General features: G+C 42.5%; 1 protein-coding gene across 1 annotated transcript; it reads right to left on the reverse strand.

Annotated features, from left to right (window-relative positions):
• Positions 1–1,697: 1,697 nt before the first annotated feature.
• Positions 1,698–26,832, reverse strand: TSPAN19 (tetraspanin 19). Its single transcript, XM_054016213.1, has 8 exons — positions 26,756–26,832; positions 26,592–26,664; positions 24,524–24,654; positions 15,170–15,244; positions 10,606–10,716; positions 8,119–8,262; positions 5,460–5,543; positions 1,698–2,932 (listed from the first exon to the last, which is right to left on the reverse strand). Exons 1-8 carry the CDS (start codon positions 26,819–26,821, stop codon positions 2,861–2,863), a joined length of 756 nt encoding a protein of 251 aa, XP_053872188.1. The 5' UTR covers positions 26,822–26,832; the 3' UTR covers positions 1,698–2,860.
• Between the last annotated feature and the right edge of the window lie 115 nt (positions 26,833–26,947).

Below are 26,947 nucleotides of genomic sequence, written 5' to 3' on the forward strand. Positions count from 1 at the left end.
TCTCACCTGGCATTACTATGTTTTGTATTATTAATTATTAATTAATATTATTATTTGTTAAACACCAGCAGCATGTTTGGCCTTGTTCAAGGCACACAAAAGCATGGATTCATGAAAAATGCTTGTTGGAAGCTTTAGCAGTCAATGTACATTCATGTTTTATTGTGAATGTGGGTGGCTGGCACTGCGAGGGTAATGCCTTTGAGCAGAATTTTAAAAATCTGTGCAGGATTGATCTACATGTTGAGACAAATTCTCCTCTCAGTTGTGCATGCCAGGCTATCATTGATGTCAATAGGAGCTTATCCAAGGTCAATATCTGGACACAGACCACAGTCCTTATTTGCAGAATTTAGACATTAGCCCACTGTGTTTCATTTTAAATTACAATACAATACCAGGTATCAATTTTCCTTAAAACCTTGTATTGCTCCTAGGATAAGTATGTTTGAGGATCCCTGATTGGCTTCACCCAAGCCCACAGACAAAGGAGAGGACCATCCATCAGGAAAGGAACATGCAGATCTCCCAAACAATCCCAGGTTTCTCCTACAAATCCTTCTCTCCTGGTTGAAGCAGCTGCTGTCCTGCAGGGCTGGCTGGGCTCAGCTCCCCGTTTCAGGCATTGCCACCTGCTCTCTCTCCCCTTCCTTGTCCCTCACAGCCCCTCCCCTCCCTGCTCTTCCTGTCTACCCAGCAATAAAAATAAAATAAAATGAACCTGCATTAGCAAGTCGCAGATCCCAGGTCAACTGACTCGGGTTTGCCCTACAGGGCTAAATATAGCAGTATAGCTGTTCCTTCTGGGGCTTGGAGCCTGGACTTTGAAACCTGTGAGGGGGGAGGGTCTCAGAGCTCAGGCAGAATATCTACACTGCTAATTTTAGCCCTGTTGTGCGGTCCTGATTCAGTTGACCTGGATTCACTGCTACTGAAAAGAAAAAACTGGTAGGATTTGTCAGGAAAAGCTGTTTTGCCCACTTCGATGCCAAGTTTGTTTGGTTGACCACTGAGCCTGATGAATGCCTGTTGCAGGTCATCCTGCCCTGTAGCACTTCCTCTTGATTTAGTGTGGTGCTGCAGGCACTCCTGGCCTCAGTTTCTCTTTTCTGAACCCCTTCCACACAATTGAATTGAGTGAATGACAAAATACCCATACTGGAGATCTCCTTTATTAAAGCAAAATAAACTTGAAATAAAGTCTCTCCCTTTGGGTTCAGAGGTTGCACATCCTTTCTTCTTGGAGCCTGTGGGTTCTCAGTCCAGGCCTCTAGTCTCTCCTCTTGGGTTCAGGGCGTGGCACAGCCCTCCTCTTTGTGCCTGTGGTTTTCAGGGAACACCTCTCTCTTAGGACTGCTTCTCCTTCTGTGAGCACCTCTCTGCAACCGAGTCCTGATGGCCTTTTATCAGGCTGCCTAGATAGGCTTGTTTCCCTTAAATCAAGTTTCAGAGTAACAGCCGTGTTAGTCTGTATCCGCAAAAAGAAGAACAGGAGTACTTGTGGCACCTTAGAGGCTAACAAATTTATTAGAGCATAAGCTTTCGTGGACTACAGCCCACTTCTTCGGATGATATGCATCCGAAGAAGTGGGCTGTAGTCCACGAAAGCTTATGCTCTAATAAATTTGTTAGTCTCTAAGGTGCCACAAGTACTCCTGTTCTTCTTTTCCCTTAAATCAGTTCATCATGGGTAGCCTGGGCCCAGACTCTTCTTAAATGGGGTCAGTAACCCCAGTGATAATGCCCACATATCTTTCTGTTTTAGAGTTATTTGGAGGTACAGCAACATATATAACATAACTCACAGAGCAAGTTGTTTTGGAGACTCAGAAAACTAGTACTCAGTTTCACAGAATGTTTTATTATCCAGCTATTTAATGGGAAAGTGCTCAATACTTTAGTCTGTATATCTTTGTAGTATAAATATCATAACCAAGACTACAAACAATACACAAATGTATCAAGACATAAATTCACATATGTTATGCAGTACACAGCAGGAAGCTATATACATTGGGATATTTTCTGTATCAACACATAAATTACAATCTTTCAGAGTAATTGTGATATTTTAGAGCCTGAGCCAAACATCATTGATTTTAATGGGAGTCTTTCCTTTGACTTGAAGGGTCAGATTAAAGCAGAGGTTCCCAAACGCTGGCATGCGTACTCCTGGGGGTATTCAAGACATCTCTGGGAGGTACACAGGAAAAATTGTGTAATGGTGGATTTTATTTATTATATTTTCATAATAGGCTATGCAGATAAATCTTTAAAACTCTCTGGGAATTTGTTCTATAAAATATGGTAGTTAATTTACTTCAAGATGTATCAGTGAGAACACAGATACACAAAGACACAGATGTACAGAGGCCTCACCTAGGGCCAGACATAGTAGGCACGTACCTAGGAGTGCTAGCATTCTAGGGGCGCCTTACCTCTCTGAAATTGTGTGCAACACAAAGGTCAGCTATAGTCAGGGGAGGGGGGGCGCTGAAGATGCTGTGCCTAGGAGTGTGTAAGGTGTAAATCCAGCCCTGTCCTCAACTCCAATCACTGTACAGTGCAGGCTCAGTTGCTCAGCAACTGTCCAGTCTAACTTAGCTCAGAATTTAGGGGGATTTTTTTGGTTGTATATGTCACACTATAACTATATCTGTACATAACAGTGAATATGGACAGATGGCTAAAGACTGGTAGTGTTAAGAAGAACACACAAAGTATCAGTGATGAGAAGGGTAGGGGTACATGGGCACCTGGTAGATCTGGAAGGGGGCACACAATAAGAAAAGTTTGGGAACCTCTGGATTAAAGAATTATTAGATAATTGATGCAATATAACAACACCAAAAATCTTTCTTTATTCCTTTAGTGAAATTTTATTCTTCTTGGTGTTTTTGAACAGCAATACAGCTAGTGTGAACAGGAGGACCTGAAAAAAGGAAGGAAGAATGGGTTAAAAATTAAAGCGGGTCATAGTCATTTATGCTCATTGATATCTAAATTTAATCTGTTGCAGTTTAGAGGCCAGATCCTGCTCCCACTGATGCCACAGTAGGCAGAATGATAGAAAAGATAAACCAGTGGTTAGAATGCTAACGTAGGACTTGGAAGATGTGGGTTCAGTTCCCTCTCCCTTTCCTAAGTTTCTTGTGTGACCTTACACAGGTTGTTTGGTCTTTCTCTGCCTTCGATCCCTCTCTGTAAAATGGGAATACTAGCACTTCCCTACCTCACGGGAGTATGTTGTGAGGCTAAAGACATAAAAGATTGTGAGGCACTATGGGAATGGGAGATACATACCTACTTAAAATAACGTAAATGTTGCCATAAATGTCATTTGCCCCTAAAATACACCAATGGAAGAGATGGTGTGCAGATCAGAAAATCCCAAAAGTAAAATAATAAAATATCTGACAGAGAAAAGATTCCAGCAGAATATACTTGCAGATAAAAACGGTGATCATAGATCAATTCCTTAAAGGGCTGTATGTCAGGAGAGATGGTTAAACCAGTTTAGTCAGAATATGAATTAGTCTGTATCACAGCCCAGTACTTAATATAAATAAACCCTAAACCATTTTTTATTACTAATTTGGCCAACACTGATAATGGGGAATTCCACTGTATAGGATAGTGGAACAATAAAAGTGTCTGGACATACAGAGTTAGATTCTGCTTTCAGTCTCAGTATAAAACTGAGGTAACTCAATTTCCAACTCAGTGATTTGGGATCTGAGCCAACTTCCTTTATGCTCCGACAACTTCCATTGGTGGCAGTGGGACTTCGGGGTGCCTATGGAATTCAGGGTGTCTCTTTGTTGTAATTCAACACAAATTTTGTTTTGTTTTTGCAGCATTTATAACTTTTTTATGATATATTTTTCTCATAAATTTGAGAATGAATTTTCTTCCTAATGTGATTTTGTGCTGTTTGATTTAGTGCACATTTCTCAAATATTAATAATAAGCAGTAGTAGTATGGTATCACCTCAGAGCCCCAGTAATGGACCAGGACCCCACTGTGCTAGATTCCATACAAACAAACAATAACAAGATTGTCCCTGCCCCAAAGAGCTTACAATCAGTAACTGACTTTTCCTCCACTGCAGGTTAAAGAAAGCTGTATAAACAAATTAGAGACAGGATGGGTACCAACATCAGTGAAGGAGTCTTTACTGCTCTGGGCATAGGCATGGGAAGTAGCGGTGTGGGAGGTGCTGCAGCACCCTCAGCTTTTATGCAGGGCCGTCGGCCCAGCTCCCTGCTCCCCAGCCATTGGGGTGTTTTCCACACCTATGCTGTGCTCCCAGCCCTCCGCCCGCACTCCGCTCCCCAACCCCTCATCTCACCTGGGGCTTGGGTCCTGGTTGCCGGCCCCACCCCCCATTCCCAGGCCTCCGCTCCCGGGGCCTGTCCCTCTCCCAGCCCTGCACCTGGGGCTCTGCTCCTGGGACACCGGCCCTGCTCCCCAGCTGATGGCCCCATGCCTGGCCCCACAGCTGGGGCTCTGCTCTTGGCCCTGCACGTGGGGTCTCGGCTGCTGGCCCCTGCCCAGGGTTCCGCTCCTGGCCCCACGCCTGCCCCCAGCTGTGGCCTTGGCCCCTTTACCCTGTCCAGGGCCCCTCTTCCTGCTTCCAGCCTCTTAGTGGGGGGAGGGGGCGGGGGAGCAGACAGGGATAAAGGGGCTGGCTTTCAGCACCCCCACTACTAAAAATGTTCCAGCAGCACTGGCTCTCGGAATACTGTTTCTGAGGCTATGTCTACACTAGAGATCCTACAGCAGCACAGCTGTACTAATGCAGCTGCACCACTGTAAGATCTCTCTTGTTTCCTCTCTATGCTGATGGGAGAGAGCTCTGCCGCCAGTATAATTAAACCACCTCCAACAAGCAATGGTAGCTATGTCGGTGGGAGAAGCTCTCCCACTGACATAGTGTTGTGCACAATACCACTTATGCCACCGGCGAAACTTATGTTGTGCACAGGAGTGTTTTTTTCACACCTCTTTCACATAAGTGGTAGTGTAGACATGGCTTAAGGCTGTATCTACAATGCCACACAGTTCAGACTTCAGGGTTGTGAATAGCAGTGTGCACCAAAGTGCTTTGCTGTAACTATCCTAGGTAGACACAGAGAGCATGAACTAAAAAGTTCCTAGTTTGCAATACACAAACTAGGGACCTTTTAGTTTGAGCCCACAGCATTCTCTTACGGGAGCTACAATGTACTCTATTATTCACAGCCCTGTCATCCGAACAGTGGCTCAGAGTAGACATTAACTTAGTTAACAAAGCCACCAATAAATAGAGACTTATCTTGCTCCCGCTGAAGTTAATGTAACTTCCTACATGATTTTAATGGGGCAGGGTCATGCCCATAGAACACTAAACTTATTTTTGTGGGTCCCACTAGTTTGTCAATATTTTCTTATTTTTTAAAAAATCAAGTACTCTTACCTCTACAATTAGCAGTGCAATATTAATTGAAATTAAGACCAAAGCGTTGTTTTCAAACCACATTTTAATATACTCGTCACATCCCTAGGCAAAAGCAGATGAATAGATATTAACTGCAAAATTATTTTTGATTCCTGGATTCAGACTGCATGTTTATAACATGTCCCTGTTCAAATTTTATGCAACAACTTCCTACCAGGGATTTATGGGTTCTGATACTTACTCATTGGAAGGCAGTCACATTAACGCTGAGAGTTTGGCCCAAAACATTTTCAAGTGTTTTTTTTTAAATGTATAAACCAGTTTTTAAAAGTAAATGACTGAATCAGTTACCTTTGCACCCCAAAATCCTGGGACTAGTGGCTGATCTAAGGGGGAATTTGCTTTTGTAAAAGCATATTGATGGATATGCAGTCAGGCATCCAATCACTCTACAATTAGATGCTTAAAAGAATATGTTTAGCTATTGCAAGTTTACTGTGATTCCCACATATTATTCATCTCAGGATGGACTTATATGACTTCTGGATCATTGTTTGTGTTTGTTATACCAGTCACTTCAATAATTAATAAACTGTTATATAGGAAAGAAGCTGAAAAGTAAAGAAGGGTCATTGTTACTGCAGGGAAAAGGTATTGTGCAGGTCTCACATTAATATAAACTTCCAATCTCCATGTCTTTTCCTCTTTCCACTTCCCTGATTTTCAATAACAGTACGTGTACATATTCAGAAAACTGTATCTTGAAATAGTGTCAAGAATAAAGTTTTTATAAATTAAGACTGCTCAAAGATTTTCTGTTGAAATTGTTTTCCAACTGCAAATTGGATTTTTGATTAAATGAAAAATTTCATGAAGAGTTTCTGTTTTTCTTTCATTTGGGGATGAGGGGGTATCTAGGAAAACAGAAACCCAAAGAAGGATTTCTGTTGTTTTTGACTGAAAGCTTTCAGTCTCTGGCAGTTTTCAGGTAAAAAAATAATTAGTTTCAGTTATCAAACTATAAATACATAAATAAAAAATATCTATTTTTGAACATTTGCTTTTTTGACAAGAAGTCTTAATATTCCACGGGGGAAGAATACTCTAATATATAGATGATCAAATATGTCTCTATATCCCAGTAAATGACCTGCTATCAGAGTTAATTTGTTGCAACAAAAGGGGACAGTGCCAACTTGATATGAAAAGAATGAAATATTGTCTGCCAGTTCCCTTTCAGGTGAAATTCAAGTTGCTGATTAGTATCTACAAACCCCTCAATGATCTTGGTCCCATTTGTTGCTGAAAATCTTTCTTTTCATGCTATACCATTCCAAACTATCTATGATTGACATGAGGTGCCTTCGGCTGTTTGTCTGAAGAATATTGCTCAAGAGCATAGGATTATAGTATTCCCTTTGGATCCTGCCCTTCTTGAATTTGTTCCCAATGTAAGATTATATGAGATCAACTTTGGGTGCTTTTAGGAAGTATGGTAAGATGTATCTCTTTGCTCCAGCTTTCTAATAACTGCAATCTGATGGCCCTAGACAAGCTTGTCCTTCTCTTTTATAATTAGCTAGTTCTGATCTATCTCTCTCTGATAATATGCTTCTTATTTTTCTGCTTGGGGTTCTTTAATTCTGTAAAGTGCATGCAGATGTTTTGGTGAAAGACAACTCCTAAATAGGTGAATACACTGCTGGCATGATACAAATAACAACAATGATAACAATTATGTGTTGCCATTGCTTTTGTTACATTCTTCACTCCTTTCCTGTATCATAGCTGTACTTGCACAGAGCACAAAATGGTGGATGGCAACAACTTCAGTACTGCACAAGCTACCAGTAAATGTTCTCTCATGACTGACTCACTCTGTGATGCTCCCAGCTCCTGTTATCCTGAAGTCTCCTCCTTGATCTAGAGTTTCCTGTGTGGTAGACTCCTAAAGAGTAACAACCACGCCAGCAGCCTGCCCAAGAATGTCTTTGCTTTAATTATGATGATCATTACTATTGTTTCAATTTTTGTAAAGGCACTTACGGTTTAATTAAGATTTGGAAAGAGTTTTCAAAATTTAATTTAGGGTATGTCTACACTATAAATGTAAATTGATCTATATTAGATAAACTTACAGCCATTGCAGTAATTACTGTGGTGGTGCATGTCCACATTACCCTACTTGGGTTGGTGGTGCGTGTCCTCACCAGGAGTGCTTCCACCGACCTAAGAGAGCCAGTGTGGGGAGTTGAAAGCCTAGTCTCTCAGCTCCACTTGCAGCTCCCTGCTGCAGCCCAGCTGCCCCACAGGCTCTGGGGCTCCTGGCAGGGTTCCCCCCCCACACACACTCCCTGTTCCCCTCCAGGAGTTGTGGGCAAGCCACCAGGGGCTTCTTGCCTCTCCATTCCCTGCCAGGAGTGGGGGAGAGCCACTTGGGCTTCTCACCCCAGCTCCCAGAGGATAATGGGGTCCACTCTCACCCAGCTCCCAGATGATAGCGGGGTCCAGCCACCCAGCTCTCCAGTGGAGCAAGGGGCAGCTGGGCTCCAGCTGTCCAGCTTTCTTGTCAATTTCACGGATTCTGCCTTACTTTGACCTAACTGTGTAGTGTAGACCAGCCCTGAAAGCTAGTTACTGTGGTCACTCAGGTAAAATAAAATTGGTTATTCCTTACCTTAGTGTACACTTCATTCGCGGTGGCATCACAAAACCATTCCTTCCTATTAGATTTTGTACATGAACATGGGACCTGATTTGTGTATTGTTTATTTTCATTCTTTTTCCAGTCTGTAGAATTGTGTCTTCCACAGCATTCCAGCTAGAAAAAAAAGATCCTGTCACTTTTAATGCCAAAACAAATAAAGAATGACACATTGTGCCCCCAAGGTAGACAGAATTATAATACAATAAGAGATAGTAGTAGTAGTGTCAGTGCTGTAGTTTATTCCTTAAAAATATGGTTTATATTGTCTCACCATTCTCTACAATGTAAGAATCCAATCTCTTTTCCAAAACAGCCATTGCATATATTTGTAATATTCAATGGCATGTATGGAATGTTCCTTTTACATGTGTATATTAGGAGAGGAATATGTTCTTAAAATATATATTTTAAAGGAATTTCTAATTGGGGCACAAGGATCGTGACAGAACTACTAAAAATGTAAACTGGAAATGTTGTTATAATGTTTTTATTCCAGGCAAATGCCAAACATTTTGGCCATCACACTCAGCCTTCATCAAGGTTTAAATGTGAGCTAAGAAGGCATTCACTTTATATATTGTTGTTTATGCAGTCAAGCAGTAGAGGCACCAAACTGACAACAGGCCAGGGCACAGTGAAATACTACCAGAAAGAAAAGAGGAAAATCTGTAAAAATAGCAAAGGAAATAGAGTACACTTCCATAATTAGGGCCAGATTTCTAAGGTGTACAGGTCTGATTTAGACACCTCTATAAGAGCAAGATTTTCCAAAGCACTCACAACTCAGCAGCTCTTATGGTGACACTTACGGTAAGATTTTTAAGAGCTCAGCTCCCAACATGCTGAGTTCTTTTGAAAACCTGGCCTTTTATGTTAGTACCTAAATGAGAATGGAGCTCTTTTGACAATCCAGCCGTAAGGTTCTCGTTTTTTGGCAAAAAGCTAACCACTACTACAAAATCACATGGGTCAGCTCCAGGCATCCTTCCCAAAAACCTGTTTGAATATCAATGGTAGAACTGTTTGGAATGCTGGATTTCTGTCCCAGGGGAAAGTCTAATATTTCAACATTTCTTTTCATCCTAAAACAGTATGAAAAGTCAAAATTTAAAATAAAAATAAAAAATAAAATAAAAGACGAAACAGTTCTGAAAAATTTCAAATTGGAAATGGCTATATAAGTGTCATTTTTGACACTGCACAATATTGATTCAAAAATTTTCAGGTTGAAATATCAAGTCAAAAGGAAATGTCCTGTTTAGAATTTTCCTGTTGAAAAAAAATCAGATAATTCAGTTAAAAATGACATTTTCCTACAAAAAATTTTTGTCAATGAAAACCCATATTTTGCTGGAAAAACTTATCAAGCAAAAAGCTGTGAAATCTTAGGTTGTGGTTGTGTTTTTCTAACAATTGTTGATGACATCACATAAGAGATGGAAGCATAGTGGGGAATGCTGTCTTAGTTTATGATGATGTCAGCATCAGCTGTTGCTGAAATCAGGACTTTGCAACTCAGAGAAGGAAGAACAGATTTTCAAAGAATGTTTGTTTTAAAATATATCTGCAATGCAAACGAACTTGTAATTTTAAGGGTAGATACTGCTGTGATTATTTGGGATCATAAATCATTGCTTATCCTTTGCAAAGAACTTTGTAGTTCACCTTTTAAGCAATTTATCCCATGGAAAATGATGCTGCTATTAAAGACTTCTAACAAAGGAAACTTTGTTCATGTATCGCCATGTAATGAAAATGTTTATGAATGCTCTGAAATATTAGTAATAAAATGTTGATATGCAGGACTAATGTGGCTTTAAGTTGCCTCTGGCAGTCAGGGCTGGTGAAGAGAAATATAGCACCAGCAGGTGTTCTCACATGCACTTGGACACTATGGTGATGAGTATGGTATAATGCATTGGAGAGATCAGCATTGCCCCTGAGGAAGGCACATGACAATTCCCATATGATTGCTGCAACAGTGTGACCCCAGCTATACTCTCTTACAGGTTACGGTGTTCAATCCTCTCCATGCTGGAACACCTCCATTAGACAATGTGCATGGGGTTGAGGCCACGGCCACATCCTGCCCACATCCTTTGTGGTTTCTAGCATTGGCCAAGGTATTAGAGAATTCTTGCCCTTATGCCCAGGGGCCTAATTAGACCAGTGTCCTACAATGATTGGGACTGTGCCTGCCCCTGCACAGGGTGGCAAAGCAAGGATGGGGAGTCCTTTTGCACATCTGCAGAGCTAGTACTCTCAACCCCATAGACATCCAAGTTTTCAGTTAAACAGTAGAGAATGTATCTACTTACATCTGACACCAGCTGCCATGCTATATAAGCCTGTAGCTAAACAACAGTTTTTTTCAGAGTGCTTTATGACATAGACTTTTCATGTGATAAAAGGTGATAGAACATTTCTGGGGTGGTGATTTTTCAATTTTCTACTTACAGTATGCTGCACAGCATTCAGAATATCCCACTCATGTTCTCTTCCAGTCAGATTTTTGTTCCCATAGTTAGAAATAACTGCATCAATTCTGTCATTCCACATAATCTGGACCTGTTAAAACAGAGCATTTACAATACACACTGGTCGATTTAAAATAAACTGCTCAAAATATTGTATTATTAGTATGATAGTGGTGCCCAGAGGCCCAAACTGAGATCAAGACCTCATTATGCTAGGCACTGTACAAACATGTAGTGAGAAACAGTCCTTATGCTGAAGAACTTTAGTCAAAATAGATGACATAGGCAAAGAGTGGGAGGGGAAACTGTGGCACGAACTTCAAATGACTTGTCAGAGATCACACAGCAGGTCAAAGGCAGAGGCAGGCTCATTCTGCTCTCCAGTCTCCCACTACAGTGCCCTATCAACTAGACCATGTTGCCTCTCCTGAGTATGTCTCCTTAGAGTTCTGATGAAAGAACATGTATGTCAGCAGCATGTTGTGTACTCTAGTTTTCATGAAAAGGCTCAGGGACCTGAAACCTGGACATTTCTGTTGTGGAAAGAGGCCCTCAATGTTTCCACTTTTGGGAAAGGGGATACTGCAGTCTGTGTTTTTTTCTTTTACTGACATTCTGCTTTCTCCAAGAGCCACCTGTGAGCAGCGTTGCTTTGGCCTCTTTACCATATATGAGAACAGCCGCGGTCACGGGAGCAACAGAAAAGAAGAAAGCAAAAATGAGAAGATGAACAAAGTGACCCAGTGTAACAGCAGCCTCAAGTGCAGGGGTGGCCACATGCGGCTCTTCAGAAGTTAATATGTGGCTCCTTGTATAGGTACCAACACCAACTCCGGGGCTGGAGCTTCAGGTGCCAACTTTCCAATGTGCCAGGGGGTGCTCACTGCTCAGCCCCTGGATCTGCCACAGGCCCTGCCCTCACTCCACTCCTTCCTGCCCCCTCCCAAGCCTGCCGTGCCCTTGCTCCTTCCCCCTTCCCCCCAGAGCCTCCTGCATGCCAAGAAACAGCTGACTGGGAGGTGTGGGGAGGGAGGGGAAGGCGCTGATCAGCGTGGCTGCCAGTGGGCGGGAGGCGCTGGGAGTGGGGGGCAAAGCTGATGCAGGGCTGCTGATGTATTACTGTGGCTCTTTGGCAATGTCCATTGATAAATTCTGGCTCCTTCTCAGGCTCAGGTTGGCCAGCCCTGCTCTAGGGCATTGGAGTGACAGATCACAGGGAAAAGTTACACAGAGGGCATGAGTAACATATGATGACATGCTGTAGGTTGTGGAAACCTTTCATTACAATGCAAGCAAATGGTAAGTCTCTCTCTGTCACCCCACCCCAATTAGCCTATTCATTCTGCAGACATGGTTGGAAGCTCTGCATTGTGAATTATAGCATGTTAGTCTAATTTATTTTAATACCTGAGCAGCATTATAGTTAGGTTGAGATACAATTGTATTTGCTTTACTGCTGTCTTTAAAATAACATACACACACACACACAAAATTCCTGAATATATCATATCTGTTCAAATATTACAATACTGAAAATTATTCTATAACAGGCAGAACTCAGTCAGCATTAATTACTAGTTAAGAGGCAAATTCTGGTACCATGGAGAGACCCAGATGCAGCAGAACTGTATAGTGTGGGGATAGGAGCTGGCTTTGGAAAACCTGCACAAGAGCCTGCACCCCCTGTGCATTCTGAGCCTAGTTTTTTGGGGACTCTGTTTGCATTCCCATGCAATAGAGTTTAGGGAGTATGGCCAGGAGAGGGAGGAATCAGGACTTCTGTATGGAACCACCAATTACTGCCCTCCATAGAGCTGCAGTGCTGAAGTGAAGTGCATGAACTACTATATGAAGGTACAAAACCGTGGAGTATCAGGTCAACAGTTTTGCACAGTCTGTAGCTGCTGCTTCCTATTGTTAAATAAATGAAGGTATGTAGGAGTCAATGACCGATACTGGGTAGAGAGGTGTGTCCTAAAGCCCACCCCTTGCAGAGTTAGGCACCTCGCTAATGTAGGGAGGTGCCTATTTCTGCTTGTGATCCACAGCTAGTAAGCGTCTCCTGGAGTCAGTTTCCTAAGCCATTTTTGCAAGAATGGCAGCAGTGCACACCTAACTCCACACAAGAAGGCTGGGAGGTGGGGGGAAGAGAAATGAGACAGGCTAGGGGACACCTCCTTTATAACCTTCAGTCCAGGGAACTTACACACCATGGCTGTCAGATGGGGAAGAAAGGGGTTTTCCACCCTCTATGTGCATGCCCTAACCACTAGACTATGGGATGCTCTGATGGGGGGCTCGCAGAGGCTTTGTCTACACTAAAGGGAAAAGTCGATCTAAGCTACGCAATTTGAGTTACATGAATAGCACAACTCAAATCAAAGTAGCTTAGATCTACTTACCTGACTCCAAAAGACGGTTCCCAGCTGTGGACTGCAAGCTGTACCTAAATCTGGGACTTGGGTGCCCAAATCCCTTTGTGGATCTGGGCCATCGTCATCGCATAGAATTTTGCATTCACAGATATGCTGGCTGTGCTTGCATTTAAAATAGAACCTAAGTTAACAAATAGTGTAATTAATTCATATATTTTACATGTCATGGTAACAATTACTGTTGCTATAAATTGCAAGATAGATGCAGTTGTTACATAGTGGTTAATTATATCATTCACGTTAATAAAGCTCATTACATAAGCTAATTATCTAATTACAGCATAATTCTTTTATCATTTTTAAAAATACATTAATTCCCCATTAACAGGCATTGGAATTTTACAAAAGGTCTAGCAGTGGCAGTACTAATGCATTGTACATTACCTATGCATCTTATATTGCGTAAGAGAAAATACCTTCTGTCATGTGAACTATTTTAGGACCATCCCATCTAACACTGTTCCATATTTTCCCCCACCCAGTCATGATCTTGCAGAAACACGTGCTCTATGCGGTCTTTAATTCAGCCAATATGTTCCCTCTAAACTGGGATAATATAAGATGCACTATAGCTCTATGGTCATTGTTTACACAGTCTGTGCTTGGACGGTGGGATTAAATACTTGGTACAGGGCAGCCTGCCCCTTTAAGGGCCAATGGGACTTGTGTCAGTCAGCACTGTTCAGTTAGCCCCACCCCACTTCACCTGTGCTGGGTGCTGGATTTAAGAGGAAGGAAGCCCAGCTGTGGGGAGCTGGCTGGAGAGGTAGGTATAAATGAGGCAGAAGCTAAGGAATGGCTGTTCAGGAAATAGTAGGGAGCAAATCAAAGGGGGGGGGGGGTGAGATGAAAATGAACCTGGAAAGGGCAAAAACTGAGCCTTAGGGTGGGCAGAAGAGTGCCTGAAATTAAAGGAGAGAAGACAGACCCCTTGGGAAGGATGGGCTGTGGCAAAGACTTTGGGTTTTAGATTTGGATTCCCCAGAGGGGGTGGACTCTTGTTAATGATTTAGTTGGAGGGCAAAGTCACTGCAGCAAGTCAATAGCATGGTGAGAGCAGGCTGAAGATCATGTGGGGAAACTGGGGTGGAAGCGCTACAGCCGCTGGTCTTGCTGCAGGGGGATCTCTGGGATGGTGAGTCATGTAACAATACCTGTGATTTTTCTAAGGGTCAAATACCAACGCTGCTGGCCTGTATTATGAGAAGTTGAATTTTATGAGGATAGACCCGTTGGCAGCAACCAGAGGTGTGCCATGGATCCCCACCCTTCTGTCTCTTCCTTCCCACTTCTGTATACAGCAGGAGAGTCATAGTTACAGGAATGTGGTGCCTCCCCAGATGTCTTGGCGTGGAGATAGCATCCAAGCTAGCTGATGGCTGGAAAGACAGCAAGTGAGCCTTTTCCCAGCCCAGCACCGGAGCTGGCTGACATCTCCGAAATGGAGATATCAGCAGGGAGTGGGCCCATCGGCTCACAGTGAAAGGTAGTGGGGTTCAGGGAAGCTGACGCCTACTCAACCCACACTCACAAGCACCTGTATCATTTCCTTTATGACATTGGGGGAAGGGATAGCTCAGGGGTTTGAGCATTGGCCTGCTAAACCCAGGGTTGCAAGTTCAATCCTTGAGGGGGCCACATGGGGATCTGGATAAAATCAGTACTTGGTCCTGCTAGTTAATGTTGGGGGCTGGACTCAATGACCTTTCAAGGTCCCTTCCAGTTCTAGGAGATAGGATATCTCCATTAATAATTATTATTATTATGACAATTCCTGCATCCCTTTCTAGCTCACCTTGGGCAGATCTATTGGTGCTACTGCTGACCATAATCTCCTTGGCTCCTTCACAGGAGAAGGCTCTATGGAGAGTCCACGGAGGAGGAGGTAGGGAATTAATTTGCAGGAGAACCTTCCAAATCTGCCAGGGTTCCAAGTGGCTTTGTGTCCCCTAATGTGTCAGCATGAACATACTTGGGCATAGTAAGTCCACTGCAGAGCTCCCATCTCAGTGCATAACATATCTTTGTACCCCATAGGGATCAGCCCTTAATAATTTTAGCAACAATTTTAAATTAATAACAGGCCTATATGATAGAAAGTTTACATACCTCTTCTTTTCTTATATATATTAGCACTGGCATTGCAACTTGGATACCAAACAGCAAGACTATGAGTCCCAGATACTAAAAAAATCAAATACAAATAAATAAAAATTATTGCACAATAGAACAGTGCATGGAAAGCTGCTTCATAAACTGAAATCTGATCAACCATGCTTATTATTTAGATGTATTCCAATAAAAGCAAGGAAATATGTTCCTATAAAAGCAATCTGAGAGCAAAATGCTTAGCTATCACTGCTGCTGCCATTCAGGATTAGACCATGTCTATACATACAGCATTGCAGCAGCACAGTTGTACTGATACTACAGCGCATCTAGTGAAGATACGCTATGCTTATGGGAGAAAGCTCTCCCGTCAGCATAAAAAACACCTCTGTGAGCAGCAGAAGCTATGTCAGTGGCAGACGCTCTCCCATTGACATAGTTCTGTGCACAAAAACATTTATGTTGGTGCAACTTATGTTGCTCGGGAAGTGGGGGGATATTCACACCCCTGAATGACATAAGTTTTGCCGATATAGGCTGTAGTATAGACATAGCCTTAGATATGTCCCTCGGCCCGCGCCGCTTCTAGCAGCTCCCATTGGCCTGGAGCAGTGAACCGCGGTCGTGGGAGCTGCGATCGGCAGAACCTGTGGACGGGGGAGGTAAACAAACCGGCCCAGCCCACCAGGGACTTTCCCTACACAAGCGGCATCCCAAGTTTGGGAAACACTGATGTAGTAGTTGCAGTATATAGTGCCGTTCATCTTGAAAGCATTGTGACACACAGGATGAAATCCAGGCTCCTTTGAAGTAAATTATTATTTATTGGTATTATCATAACAGCTAGTAGCCTTAGTTATGGACCAGGAATCCACTGTGCTAGGCACTATACAAACTTAGAATAAAAAGACATAAGAACAACCATACTGGGTCAGACCAATGGTCTGTCTAGACCAGTATCCTGTCTTCTGACAGTGGCCAATGCTAACTGCTTCAGAAGAAATGAACAGGAATGATCCATCTCCTATTGTTCACACCCAGTTTGTGGCAACCAGAGGCTAGGGATACCCGGAGCACAGGGTTGCATCCCTGACCATCTTGGCTAATAGCTATTGATGGACCTATCCTCCATGAATGTAACTATTTTTTTTAACCCTACTATAATTTTGACCTTCACAACATCCCCTAGCAATGAGTTCCACAGGTTGACTGTGCATTGTGTGAAGAAGTACTTCCTTTTGTTTGTTTTAAACCTGCTGCCTATTAATTTCATTTGGTAACCTTAGTTCTTGTGTTATAAGAAGGAGTAAATAACACTTTCTCCACACCAGTCATGATTTTATAGACCTCAATCATATCCCCCCTTAGTCGTCCCTTTTCCAAGCTGAAAAGTCTCAGTCTCTTCTCATATGGAAACTGTTCCATACCCTTAATCATTTTTGTTGTCCTTCGCTGTATCTTTTCCAATTCCAATATATCTTTTTTGAGAGGGGTGACTAGAACTTCATGCAATATGCATGGGCATATCATGGACTTATATAGAGGCATTATGATATTTTCTGTCTTATTATCTATCACTTTCCTAATGGTTCCTCGTATTCAGTTAGCTTTTTTGACTGTCACTGCATACTGAGTGGCTGTTTTCAGAGAACTATCCACAATGACTCCAAGATCTCTTTCTTCAGTGGTGAAAACTAATTTAGACCCCATCATTTTATATGTATAGTTGGGATTATGTTTTCCAATTTGCATTGTTTTGCATTTATCAACAATGAATTTCATCTGCCATTTTGTTGCCCAGTCACCCAGTTTTGTGAGATCTCTATGTAACTCTTCGCAGTTTTTGGACTTAACTATCTTGAGTAACTTATCATCTGCAAATTTTGCCACCTCATTAGTTCCCTTTTTCCAGATAATTTATGAATATGTTGAACAGCACTGGTCCCAGTACAGATCCTTGGGGGACACCACTATTTACCTCTCTCCATTCTGATAACTGATCATTTATTCCTATCCTTTGTTTCCTGTCCTTTAACCAGTTACTGATCCATGAGCGGACATTTCCTCTTATCCCATGAATGCTTACTTTGCTTAAAAGCCTCTGTTGAAGGACCTTGTCAAAGGCTTTCTCAAAATCCAAGTACACTATGTCCCCTGGATCACTCTTGTCCACATGTTTGTTGACCTTCTCAAAGAATTCTAATAGATCGGTGAGGCATGATTTTCCTTCACAAAAGTTGTGTTGATTCTTCCCCCAACAAACTGTGTCCATAAGACAGCCCCTGTGAGTTTTGCCATTGACTTTAGTGAGGCCAGGATCTCACTCTTAGTAATTAATCATAACAACCTTATGGAGACTGGCAGTTAGATACCTGTATTATCATCTCCCTTTAATAGATGTCAACAAGTGATGCAAAAAGGCTAAGATGCCTTAGTCTAGTGCCATAGATTGAGCTGGGATAAGAGCCAGAATTAGAACTCAGGAGTTCCTAGCTCTGACTGGTGTGTCTCATTGATGTTTGTGGTACTCTACTGACAAAAAGGATATCTTTCTGCCTCAAGGTTCTTATAGTATAAATTAGATATTACACAAAAAAGGATAATAAAAAAGGGGGCAAAAAAGGAATATAGGAGCATGAATGTAACAAAAACATAAACTGTGAGAATTTAAAATTATAGCCCAATCCTGCTGAAATTGATATGTGTCTTGCCATTAATTTCAATGGAAGCAACTGAGTCCTTAAAGCGCAGATATCAAATATGAGTACTAGTTACAACCATAATAGCCAAAATAACTGCTAGCTATTCTTTATTTAATCATACTTGGTGTTTCCATAATGTAGCTATATTATAGCCATTTGTGTCTTCAGCGTATAAGTTATCTGTCGTGAAACTCTCTTCATACTTAGTGTGATATAAATCTAATGGATGAAATCCTCATGCCATTGTATCAGTGGGAGTAATATCTGCACAATCAGGCCCAAAGACAAGATTACATGAAATATTCTTGTTTTACAGGGACTCACCATAAGGCTTGCTTCACATATTCTTAGCTTGCTATTTGTGCTGTGTGATCCCCCTAAGTTGCATGGTACTGTCACTGCTTCCTGATTGGATGAGTCCCAACATGTGAAGAGCTTTCAAGATGGCCACATGAACACTTTCAGTGGGAATAGTTTTACTGATACTCATTTACATGAGTACCTGAAACACTGATACCCGTGACATTTTCCCTCCTTGCAAACATTCTTGTGAACGAAAACACTTGTGAGAAAAATTTATACTGATGCCAATTTGCAATTTAATTCAAAATGATGCTTGTGAATACTTTTGTTCATTATTCCCAACTCTTGTTTGTATGGATTAGATATGATCTGAACTTCACAGGACTATACAGGCTTCCCTTCTGAGCTATTGGGAAACCTCATTCCAGAATTCTCTTGAAAATGTATGTTGAAAGTGTGCAAAGTCAATGTGCATTATGCTGTTGTTATAAGCCTGTATATTGTCCTGTGAAAATCCAGCAAAGAAATAGTTAAAAAATGAAAACTTCATTTACTGTTTAGTCAACATATCTAGACATAAAAACAATTTTTCCCCTATTTTATCCTGATCTGAAATAGTTGATATCAAAATGAACTTGTCCAAGATTTTATATATATATATATATATATATATATATATATATATATATTTTTTTTACCATAACATTCTATAAATGACTATAAGTTATATTTTTGTAGCCTGCTTAAAGCCAACAGCAAACTGACAGAAAATAGAGAAAACACCATTTCAGTCTGAATTTGACCAAATCCATATCATTGCTGTTTAAAACTTCAAGAATTTTTAGAATGAAATATAAATAATCAGAATGTACATCCACATTTGAAAAGGAGGGATATATTACTGCATTATATTATCTTCACAGCATCCAGAGCATCTTGTTGGGAGGGAGAGCTTTATAAATAAATTGAAACAAAACCATCCCCTCCCCCCCATGAAAATCAAACTTAGATTGTAAGCTTTTTGAGGCTGTGTTTGTGTAAAGTGGCTAGCATAATGGGTTCCGAATCCCTGATTGGGCACTGATTACACTGTAATACTAAACAAAAGATCAAAACCAGAACCTTGAATGTTCAAACCTTTCGAGTTAAAGAGATTCATTTTCAAATCTCCAGCTATAGGCCGGCCTGCCCCTATAGTTTTGGATCTAAAAGAGGAAGGGGCCTATTTTCTGATTCCAATTTGGATATAGGTGAAATCTTATGGCAACAGTTATTGGTATTTCAGCCCAAATTGGTGGGAATCCCATGAGAACAGATTATATTGTATTAATTATTTTTATTTTATTTTTTTAGTTTTGGATTAATGGATTTTGAGACCTGCACTCCAGACTTTGGTGTTGTTGAATCTGAACTGTAACCTTAGTCCTGATTCAGCCTTGAACTTCAACTCAGAATCACAACCTAAAGTTAGTCCAGATTAAAACACTAGTTCTAGCAGTGATCACATGGGATGTTAGTGCATGACAAACTAGATTCTACAGATTCACACACTGGATGGCTACACACTAACTCACCATATAGAAAGCCCCGAGTCACAATTTGGTCTCTCCTTGCTCCATAAGTAAAGTCAGCTGCTCCAACTCTTTTCTTGACACAGTTTACTTTCCTCCCCTCACTATCTCAGCTGTACTGCCCAGCACATCAAAGAGGTCAGTGTCAAAGTTCTGCCTTTTCTCCACCCACTCGCCTCTGAATAGCATCGGAGGGGAAGCAGCAGTGCTGGGGCAGTTGCTGTGTTCTGCAATATAAGTAGCCCACATAGGGAGTAAAGTCCCTTATTTCTCCATAATCTTTGGAGTATGTACATAGACTGGGCTCACGACCCATTAATCAAGTCCAACCACATTCTTAGTAGGGCATTTATTTTGGAGTTCAGACAGGCCCCAATATATGCACAGGGGTCTGCTGTGTAGACCTCTCTAGGCTCTCTCTACTGTTTCACTGCATTATCTACTTCCTTTCTCTAATGTGAAGCTACAGAAAAAGCAAAGGCTCCTTCTTAGGTTCTATCATCATTACAACATCCATAAATTACTATAATTTGAAATAAGCCCTTGTATGCACTTCTGCTTCTGTGCAAAGCTGTGTTGAAAATATAGCCTATTTGTAGATTATAAACCAAAAAGGGACTATAGTGATCATCTAGTCTGATCTGTATAACACAGGTCATAGGGCTTAAGGTCCTTAAAGTTCACAAAGCAATTGCATGTTGCAGTGTTACAAGTGTAGTGTTAGTAATTTTGTACCTGAGGCCTTTTTTTTTTCTTTTTTACCTCCAGCTGTTTTTTTCTGTCTATTAGACCAGCTGATTTAGTATTTCTTAGGTCTACTTCTAAAGTTGTGAATGTCAGCCTGTCAAGGAAGGCCCTTAAGCAAGGAAGCGTGGCAGATGGCACACATTGCTAGTGAGTCAATAATGCTCTTCTGATTCAAAGGGCGCCAGCATCCTTAAAGCAGAGGTCCATGGACCCCTGGGGGTCCACAGACTATGTCTAAGGACCTGCAAAAGGTTGCCGTTACCATAGAACAGTGGTTTTCAACCTGTGGTCTGCAGACCTCTGTGGACCACAGACTATGTCTAAGATTTCCAAAGGGATTCACACCTCCAGTCAAAATTTTTAGGGGTCTGCAAATGAAAAAACATTGCAACCCATTTCCTTAGAAGGACAGAATTTTGACCAGCCTGAAAAGAAGAGACTATTGAAGTAGCTGACAGATGTGGAAGAAACCACTCCCAGGTTGGAATTCTGGTTATACATAGGAAGATACTTTTAACCTGAGCAAGGCACAGAGGGTGGAGTTGGGGTAGTGTTTAATTCTCCAATGCCCTGTACTTTGCACCATTGTATTTACACCTTCCAAATCTGAATTCTCCATTCACACTAACAATATCAGTTTACATTCACTTTTCACGGGTATGAATGACTACACCGGGTCCAAGGCAATGGAGAAACAGGCCCTAACTAATTAGCTGTAGTGGGAATTGCCCTTCTAATCACCCATCTCCTGAATGCATGTTGTATGGCAGAAGTGCCCGACCTTTTCCTCTCGTGCCCCTCCCCCCCCCCTTACCAGTAATGGAATCTGTCAGAGGGCAAAGCTGGGAGTGGACCAAGGGGAACAGTGGAGTTGCCTCTGGGGTTGGAGCTGGCCTGGGGGCAGATCAGAGCTGCAGTTGGAGCTGGTGCTGGGCTGGGCTGGGGGTTGAGCAGGGGGCCAACTGGAGCTGTGGCTGGGGGCAGAGCTGGGCTGCGGGCAGAGCAGGGGGATGAGTGAAGTTGTGGCTGGGGGCAGAGCTGGTCTTGGAGCAGAGCAGGGCTGGATGGCACTCCTGCCCTGCCCCCTGTGGGGGCTGGCCTGGGCCCCACCACACGCCCCCCTGAACGTTCCTCTGCACCCCCCCTAGAAGGGCATGCCCAACAGTTTGGGGACCACTGTTGTATGGGATGGTAAATATTTCAATTACTCCTTCTCTTCCTATGCTTGCTAGTCTTCACTTTCAGAAAGGCAATAAAGTGAGCACTGCTATCTCTGCTGAGCTTGTCCCTGCTAACATAAGTCAAACTGTAAGCCTGCCCTGCGGAGTCTGCTGTGCAGCACACAAGTGCTTCATCTCATCCATCGAAGCACTGCACTAAGGAGAGCTGACTCCACAGAGCATCACAGCTTGCTGGGCAGGCAGATTATTGTCAGCAGGAGGAGCAATGGTTTAGAGCAGTGGTTCTCAAACTGTGAGTTGGGACCCCAAAGTGGGTCATGACCCTGTTTTAATGGGGTCGCCAGGGCTGGCTTTAGACTTTTTGGGGCCCAGGGCTAAAGCCAAAGACTGAGCTTTAGCTTCCATTAAGCTTCAGCTTCCATTTTGCTTTGCCCCCATCTGCCTGGGGCGGCAGGGCTCAGGCTTTTGTGCCCCTGTCTGGGGTGGCAGAGCTTGGGCAGGCTCAGGCTTTGGTCCTCCCTCCTGGTGTCGTGTAGTAATTTTTGTTGTCAGAAGGGGGTCCTGGTACAATGAAGTTTGAGAACCCCTGGCTTAAAGTGAAATTTGATTGCCCTGTTGAGGTTTTGTCTGAGGGACATGGACACTTTTTCTTGAACAGTTCCAAGAGCACATGCAATAGTATTGCCAATTTACAACTGAAGACAGCATCAAGTAATAAATTAAAGTCAACAAAATGTAAGGGTTTAAATGAACAGAATGGATTCTCCTCTGACAGCTAGCTGGGATGGGGAGAGACTTCTGGAGCAAACTGTATTTACATGTACACACCTACTCTGCATAGATATCCAGCAGATAGAGAGGTGTTGCTCAAAATAATCAACTTTGGCTGGTGTTGGGTTACAAATCACTTTAGTATTGAATGCAGGGGTAGTGAAATGCTGTTACCAATGTTGTTGGCATTATTGTATGAATACAGAGAAACAGGACTGTGCTCAACGTGTCCCAAATGAGGGGGTCACTCTCCGATGAAAGGACCTCATTAAACCAGGGGCTCAAATGCCAGAACCCTGTGAAAGGCTTCCTAGGGGGCCCCAGAGTGGTTTAACCTGTTCCTCCCCATTGTTCAAAGAAAAAGCTAAATAGGCTTCATTAGGAGCCTCTTAGTTATTTTAAATGCTGAATCAGAGCTGAAATCAGTTGTGGTGGGACTGTATTTCTGCCCAGCCTGCTGAAGAGCTAAAAATGACTGAGAGCTGAAATCACTTGAGATGGGGCAGTGTTTCTGCCCAGCCTGAAAAGAGCTGAAAATTACTAAGGCCTGGTCCACACTAACCCCCCACTTCAAACTAAGGTACGCAAATTCAGCTATGTTAATAATGTAGCTGAATTCGAAGTACCTTAGTTTGAACTTACCGCGGGTCCAGACGTGGCAGGCAGGCTCCCCCGTCGATGCCGCGTACTCCTCTCGCCGAGCTGGAGTACCGGTGTCGACGGCGAACACTTCCGGGATCGATCCCAGAAGATCGATTGCTTACCGCCGGACCTGGAGGTAAGTGTAGACCTACCCAAAGAGACTGATGTGCAGCGGTCACAGCAGAGAGACAGGTGGCAGCAGAAGGTGGCTGACAGTTGGCCGGTGAACGAGTGAGGCGGTGAGCAGAATGAGAGGCTGGAGAAGCAATGAGGAACCGCGGTTGGTGGGGTGACCAGGCGGCAAGGAGCAGTGGCTAGCGGGGCAGCCAGCCAAAGCAAGTGATCGGCTGGCGGTGCCAGCAAGGTTCCTTCTCCTCTAGGTGGGAGGTGAACTCACACAGATGTGCTCCTGAACCCTGAGTCCTCTCTGACCAAGGACAATAACTGTGAGTGAGGTATGGTAAGGGAGCAGAGAGGGGCACAGAAAAGGAACTTTTGGTTGTCGGACTCAAGAACATGAGTTGGAAGGCATTGCCCCACGCACTCTGGGGTGGGTGTCCTGCTCACAGTTTTATGATTATGAATCCCGCTTGTGGCATTCTCCCTAATTCATGTCGGGTGATTTTCCTCCTTTCCTTAAAAGTTTCTTTTCTACATTCTGTGTTTGCGAGTGGGCAAGTATTACCTCTCAGTGGTACCCAGGGGTGGTGTGTAATTTCCCCAGGTTACTGGGTGGGAGCTCGAGTTGGTTCTGTGTTGTATTGTTGAAAAGGAATCCCTAGATATTGAACCTGGTCCTGGTTGCTGCTGGATCCACCTGGCAGAAGAGTTAAACAAATAATCTAGTAAAATAATCTGGCCTGGTAGCAAAACTGACAACGCAGTTGTTTTTTTCCAGTACTTTCACCACAAGATGAACCTATAGTGTTAAAAGGGTGGCAAAATGTACAGCATACTGTAATTCCACAAGGTGCTGCTGTAAGTGGGTCTTTTCAGGAAGCAACCTTTATAGTCTGAAACTATAAAGGAGTTTTACAAATTGCTTCAGGGACTAGAGGCATTTTTCCCCCAGAAAAGAACTTACTGATAATAAACCAATGATGCAAATGTACCTAACGGATACAATTTGCAATGTTCTGACATTTTAAAACCCATATGCTTAATGCTCACTAGTATTGTGACTTGATAAAAGCAATTTCCTGCAGTTTATTCTCATCTGGTAATGTCTTCTCTTATGCCACACAGCTCCTCACATCATGATTTCTCATCTTATATTCACTTTCCTTATCTATTTCTTCAGAGCTTCACACGTGACACAGGCAGTTGGTAGAAAATAAATAATAATATTGGGACACTCTGTTCCTGTAGTACGTTCATTGACTGTGCTTTGCAAATTAACATCTTAAATCTGGAGTCATTTTACAAGACTGTACTTACCAGAATTAGTAACCATCTGATTTCTTCAAAGCTTCCTAGGAATCCCAAGAATGAAATAAAAACAATGATGGATCCAATGCCAAGCAACATATAAGAAATGTATGCTACCAAGTGGTTTTCACCTGTGAAAGCTGAAACAAAATGAATTCAGAAAATGTGATTTTTTTCTTAGTAACCTTCACTTACAAAACCTCTGCCATTAAAACTTCTTCTTTTTAAAAAATTCATTGTACCAACTTTTTTAAAGCCATTGTTGAATAGACGGAATTAGTGAAGTCACCAAATGAAGTTATTACCTGCACTGCTAGATCCGGCTAAAGAGACAGAGATCTGCTTTCCTCCTGAAATTTTGCTAACTCCCAGTATTGTTCAGAGGAGGTATATACTCACATAAAAAGTAGATCCATTTGTGCGAGTTCAGTCTGAAACCATAGTACAAGGCACTGTGGGACACCCAGAGTTGTCCAGCAGTACATCAGATGTAAACAAGGATATATATATATAGTAGAGTTGTGTGAACAGTTCATAGTGAAACCAGAGGACACTCACCTGCTTATAGGTTTGCTGTGCACTCAAAATTCATGCTAGATTCACAAACTCTTTGGGCATGGGTCCAGTCCTCCTTAATTGGAGGACCAGAACCAAGTTTCCATTTATATTTTATCATCTTTGTGGACATGAGAAGATGGTTGTGATTCCACCCTCCACCCCTCTACATCTTCAGTGTCTTGTGTCAGAGTTACTCTACATGAGTTGTGGTTCCTTGGCATACAGACAGCTCTTAAAGGTGTGGCTCCTCACAGGTGGGAAGGATCCCTATCTCAAGAAGTAATTCTGAGAGGGACTACAGGAGTGTGGATATGTGCTTTTTGCCTGTGGGGAGAAGGCAAAATGGTTGGTGCCAGCAATGCCAGCAGCAGGAGGGGAGCTGCCTTTATACCGTATTGCAGGAATAAAGAGATGTGGTTTTGTTCTTTAACTGAGCTTGTTCTCATATAATTATTCTGGGGACTCTGCCTAGCTGTGCCAATCCACTGACGAATAGACCACAAGGTCACATAATGCTTTTCAGGGGCAGCTTGCTTTCCTCCTCCCTATCTTAGATCTCTAGGGGTAACCATTTAGATCAGTGGTTCTCAAAGCTGGTCCGCCGCTTGTTCAGGGAAAGTCCCTGGCGGGACGGGATGGCTTGTTTACCTGCTGCGTCCGCAGGTTCGGCCGATCACTGCTCCCACTGGACACAGTTTGCCACTCCAGGCCAATGGGGGCTGCAGGAAGTGGCGCCGGCCAAGAGTTGTGCTGGCCGCCCTTCCTGCAGCCCGCATTGGCCTGGAGCAGCAAACCGCAGCCAGTGGGAGCCGCGATCGGTCAAACCTGCGGACGTGGCAGGTAAACAAACCGGCCCAGCCTGCTAGGGGCTTTCCCTGAACAAGCGGCAGACAGGCTTTGAGAACCACTGATTTAGACCACTCTCTGCCCTAAAGGCTGACATGGGGGGAGCCATCTAAGATTAACTCTTTCCTTCCCTTCTTCCATGTCTATAAGAAAGGTTTTTGGAGTTGTTCTGTGACCTTCAAATCACCTCAGTGCTGATGTCTGGGACAATGCAGTTGGCCCCTTCCCCCACATTCAGCCTTTGTGGAGGTGATTGCTCTCCTCCCAGTCTACAAAGGAAATAGCTTGTGAACCCTTGAAGATCTTTCCCATGATTAAAGGTGTGACAGGGGCTCAGGCCTGGTCTATACCTAAAATTTATGTTGACCTAGCCATGTCGGCTACATTCACACCCCTTAGAGATGTAGTTAAGCTGACCTAAGCTCTGGTATAGACACTGCTAGGTCGATGGAAGAATACCTCTTTAATTGCTGTTCTAAGGGTCTATGCTACAGATTTCTTTCTCCCACTTTGATAATAGATTTTGTCCAACATAAATTACAGCAAAGTTAATACATTGCATTTTAATCCAATACTGCCACCTTGTGAAGAAATCCTATAATTATTTCTGTTGTTAGCGTGGGTATGTTTTGCTAGTCATGGAATGCAGAAAAAAATATCTATTTATACTCACATAAAACAGTGAATAAATTGTTTCTGTCAATTAGAAGCCACATGCCGAACATCATAAGCATAAGACCTAAAACCTGAAAATAAGATTATTTTTTAAATTAAGACAGTTGCTGAATAATATTTACCAAGTTATTTAACTTGTTAAAAATAAATCAAGATTCTTACCAAGAAAATTCCGTTGAAGATGCTTAGAAAGTATTTTAGGATTAATATTTTATCTCTCGGTTCCATTCTCTTTCTTTTCTGAGTTTTTAATGGCTTTCTGCAAATATAATTATTCATTCAACACAAATCATTCATTCAATATAATCAATGAGATAAGTAACTCCTTAGGTATATGTCTGAGTACAGTTCTAT

This window comes from Malaclemys terrapin, chromosome 1 (genome assembly GCF_027887155.1).
Source record: "Malaclemys terrapin pileata isolate rMalTer1 chromosome 1, rMalTer1.hap1, whole genome shotgun sequence".
NCBI lineage: Eukaryota > Metazoa > Chordata > Testudines > Emydidae > Malaclemys > Malaclemys terrapin.

What these genes read in the sequence shown, in the direction of transcription:
- TSPAN19 (XM_054016213.1), bottom strand. Translation starts at nt 26,821, where the DNA reads ATGGAACCGAGAGATAAAATATTAATCCTAAAATACTTTCTAAGCATC. An exon ending in TATATATAAGAAAAGAAGAG is followed by an intron (nt 10,717 to 15,169) that starts GTATGTAAACTT and finishes CTGTTTTAACAG; the next exon opens with GTCCAGATTATGTGGAATGA. An exon ending in CGAATGAAGTGTACACTAAG is followed by an intron (nt 5,544 to 8,118) that starts GTAAGGAATAAC and finishes GCTTTTGCCTAG; the next exon opens with GGATGTGACGAGTATATTAA.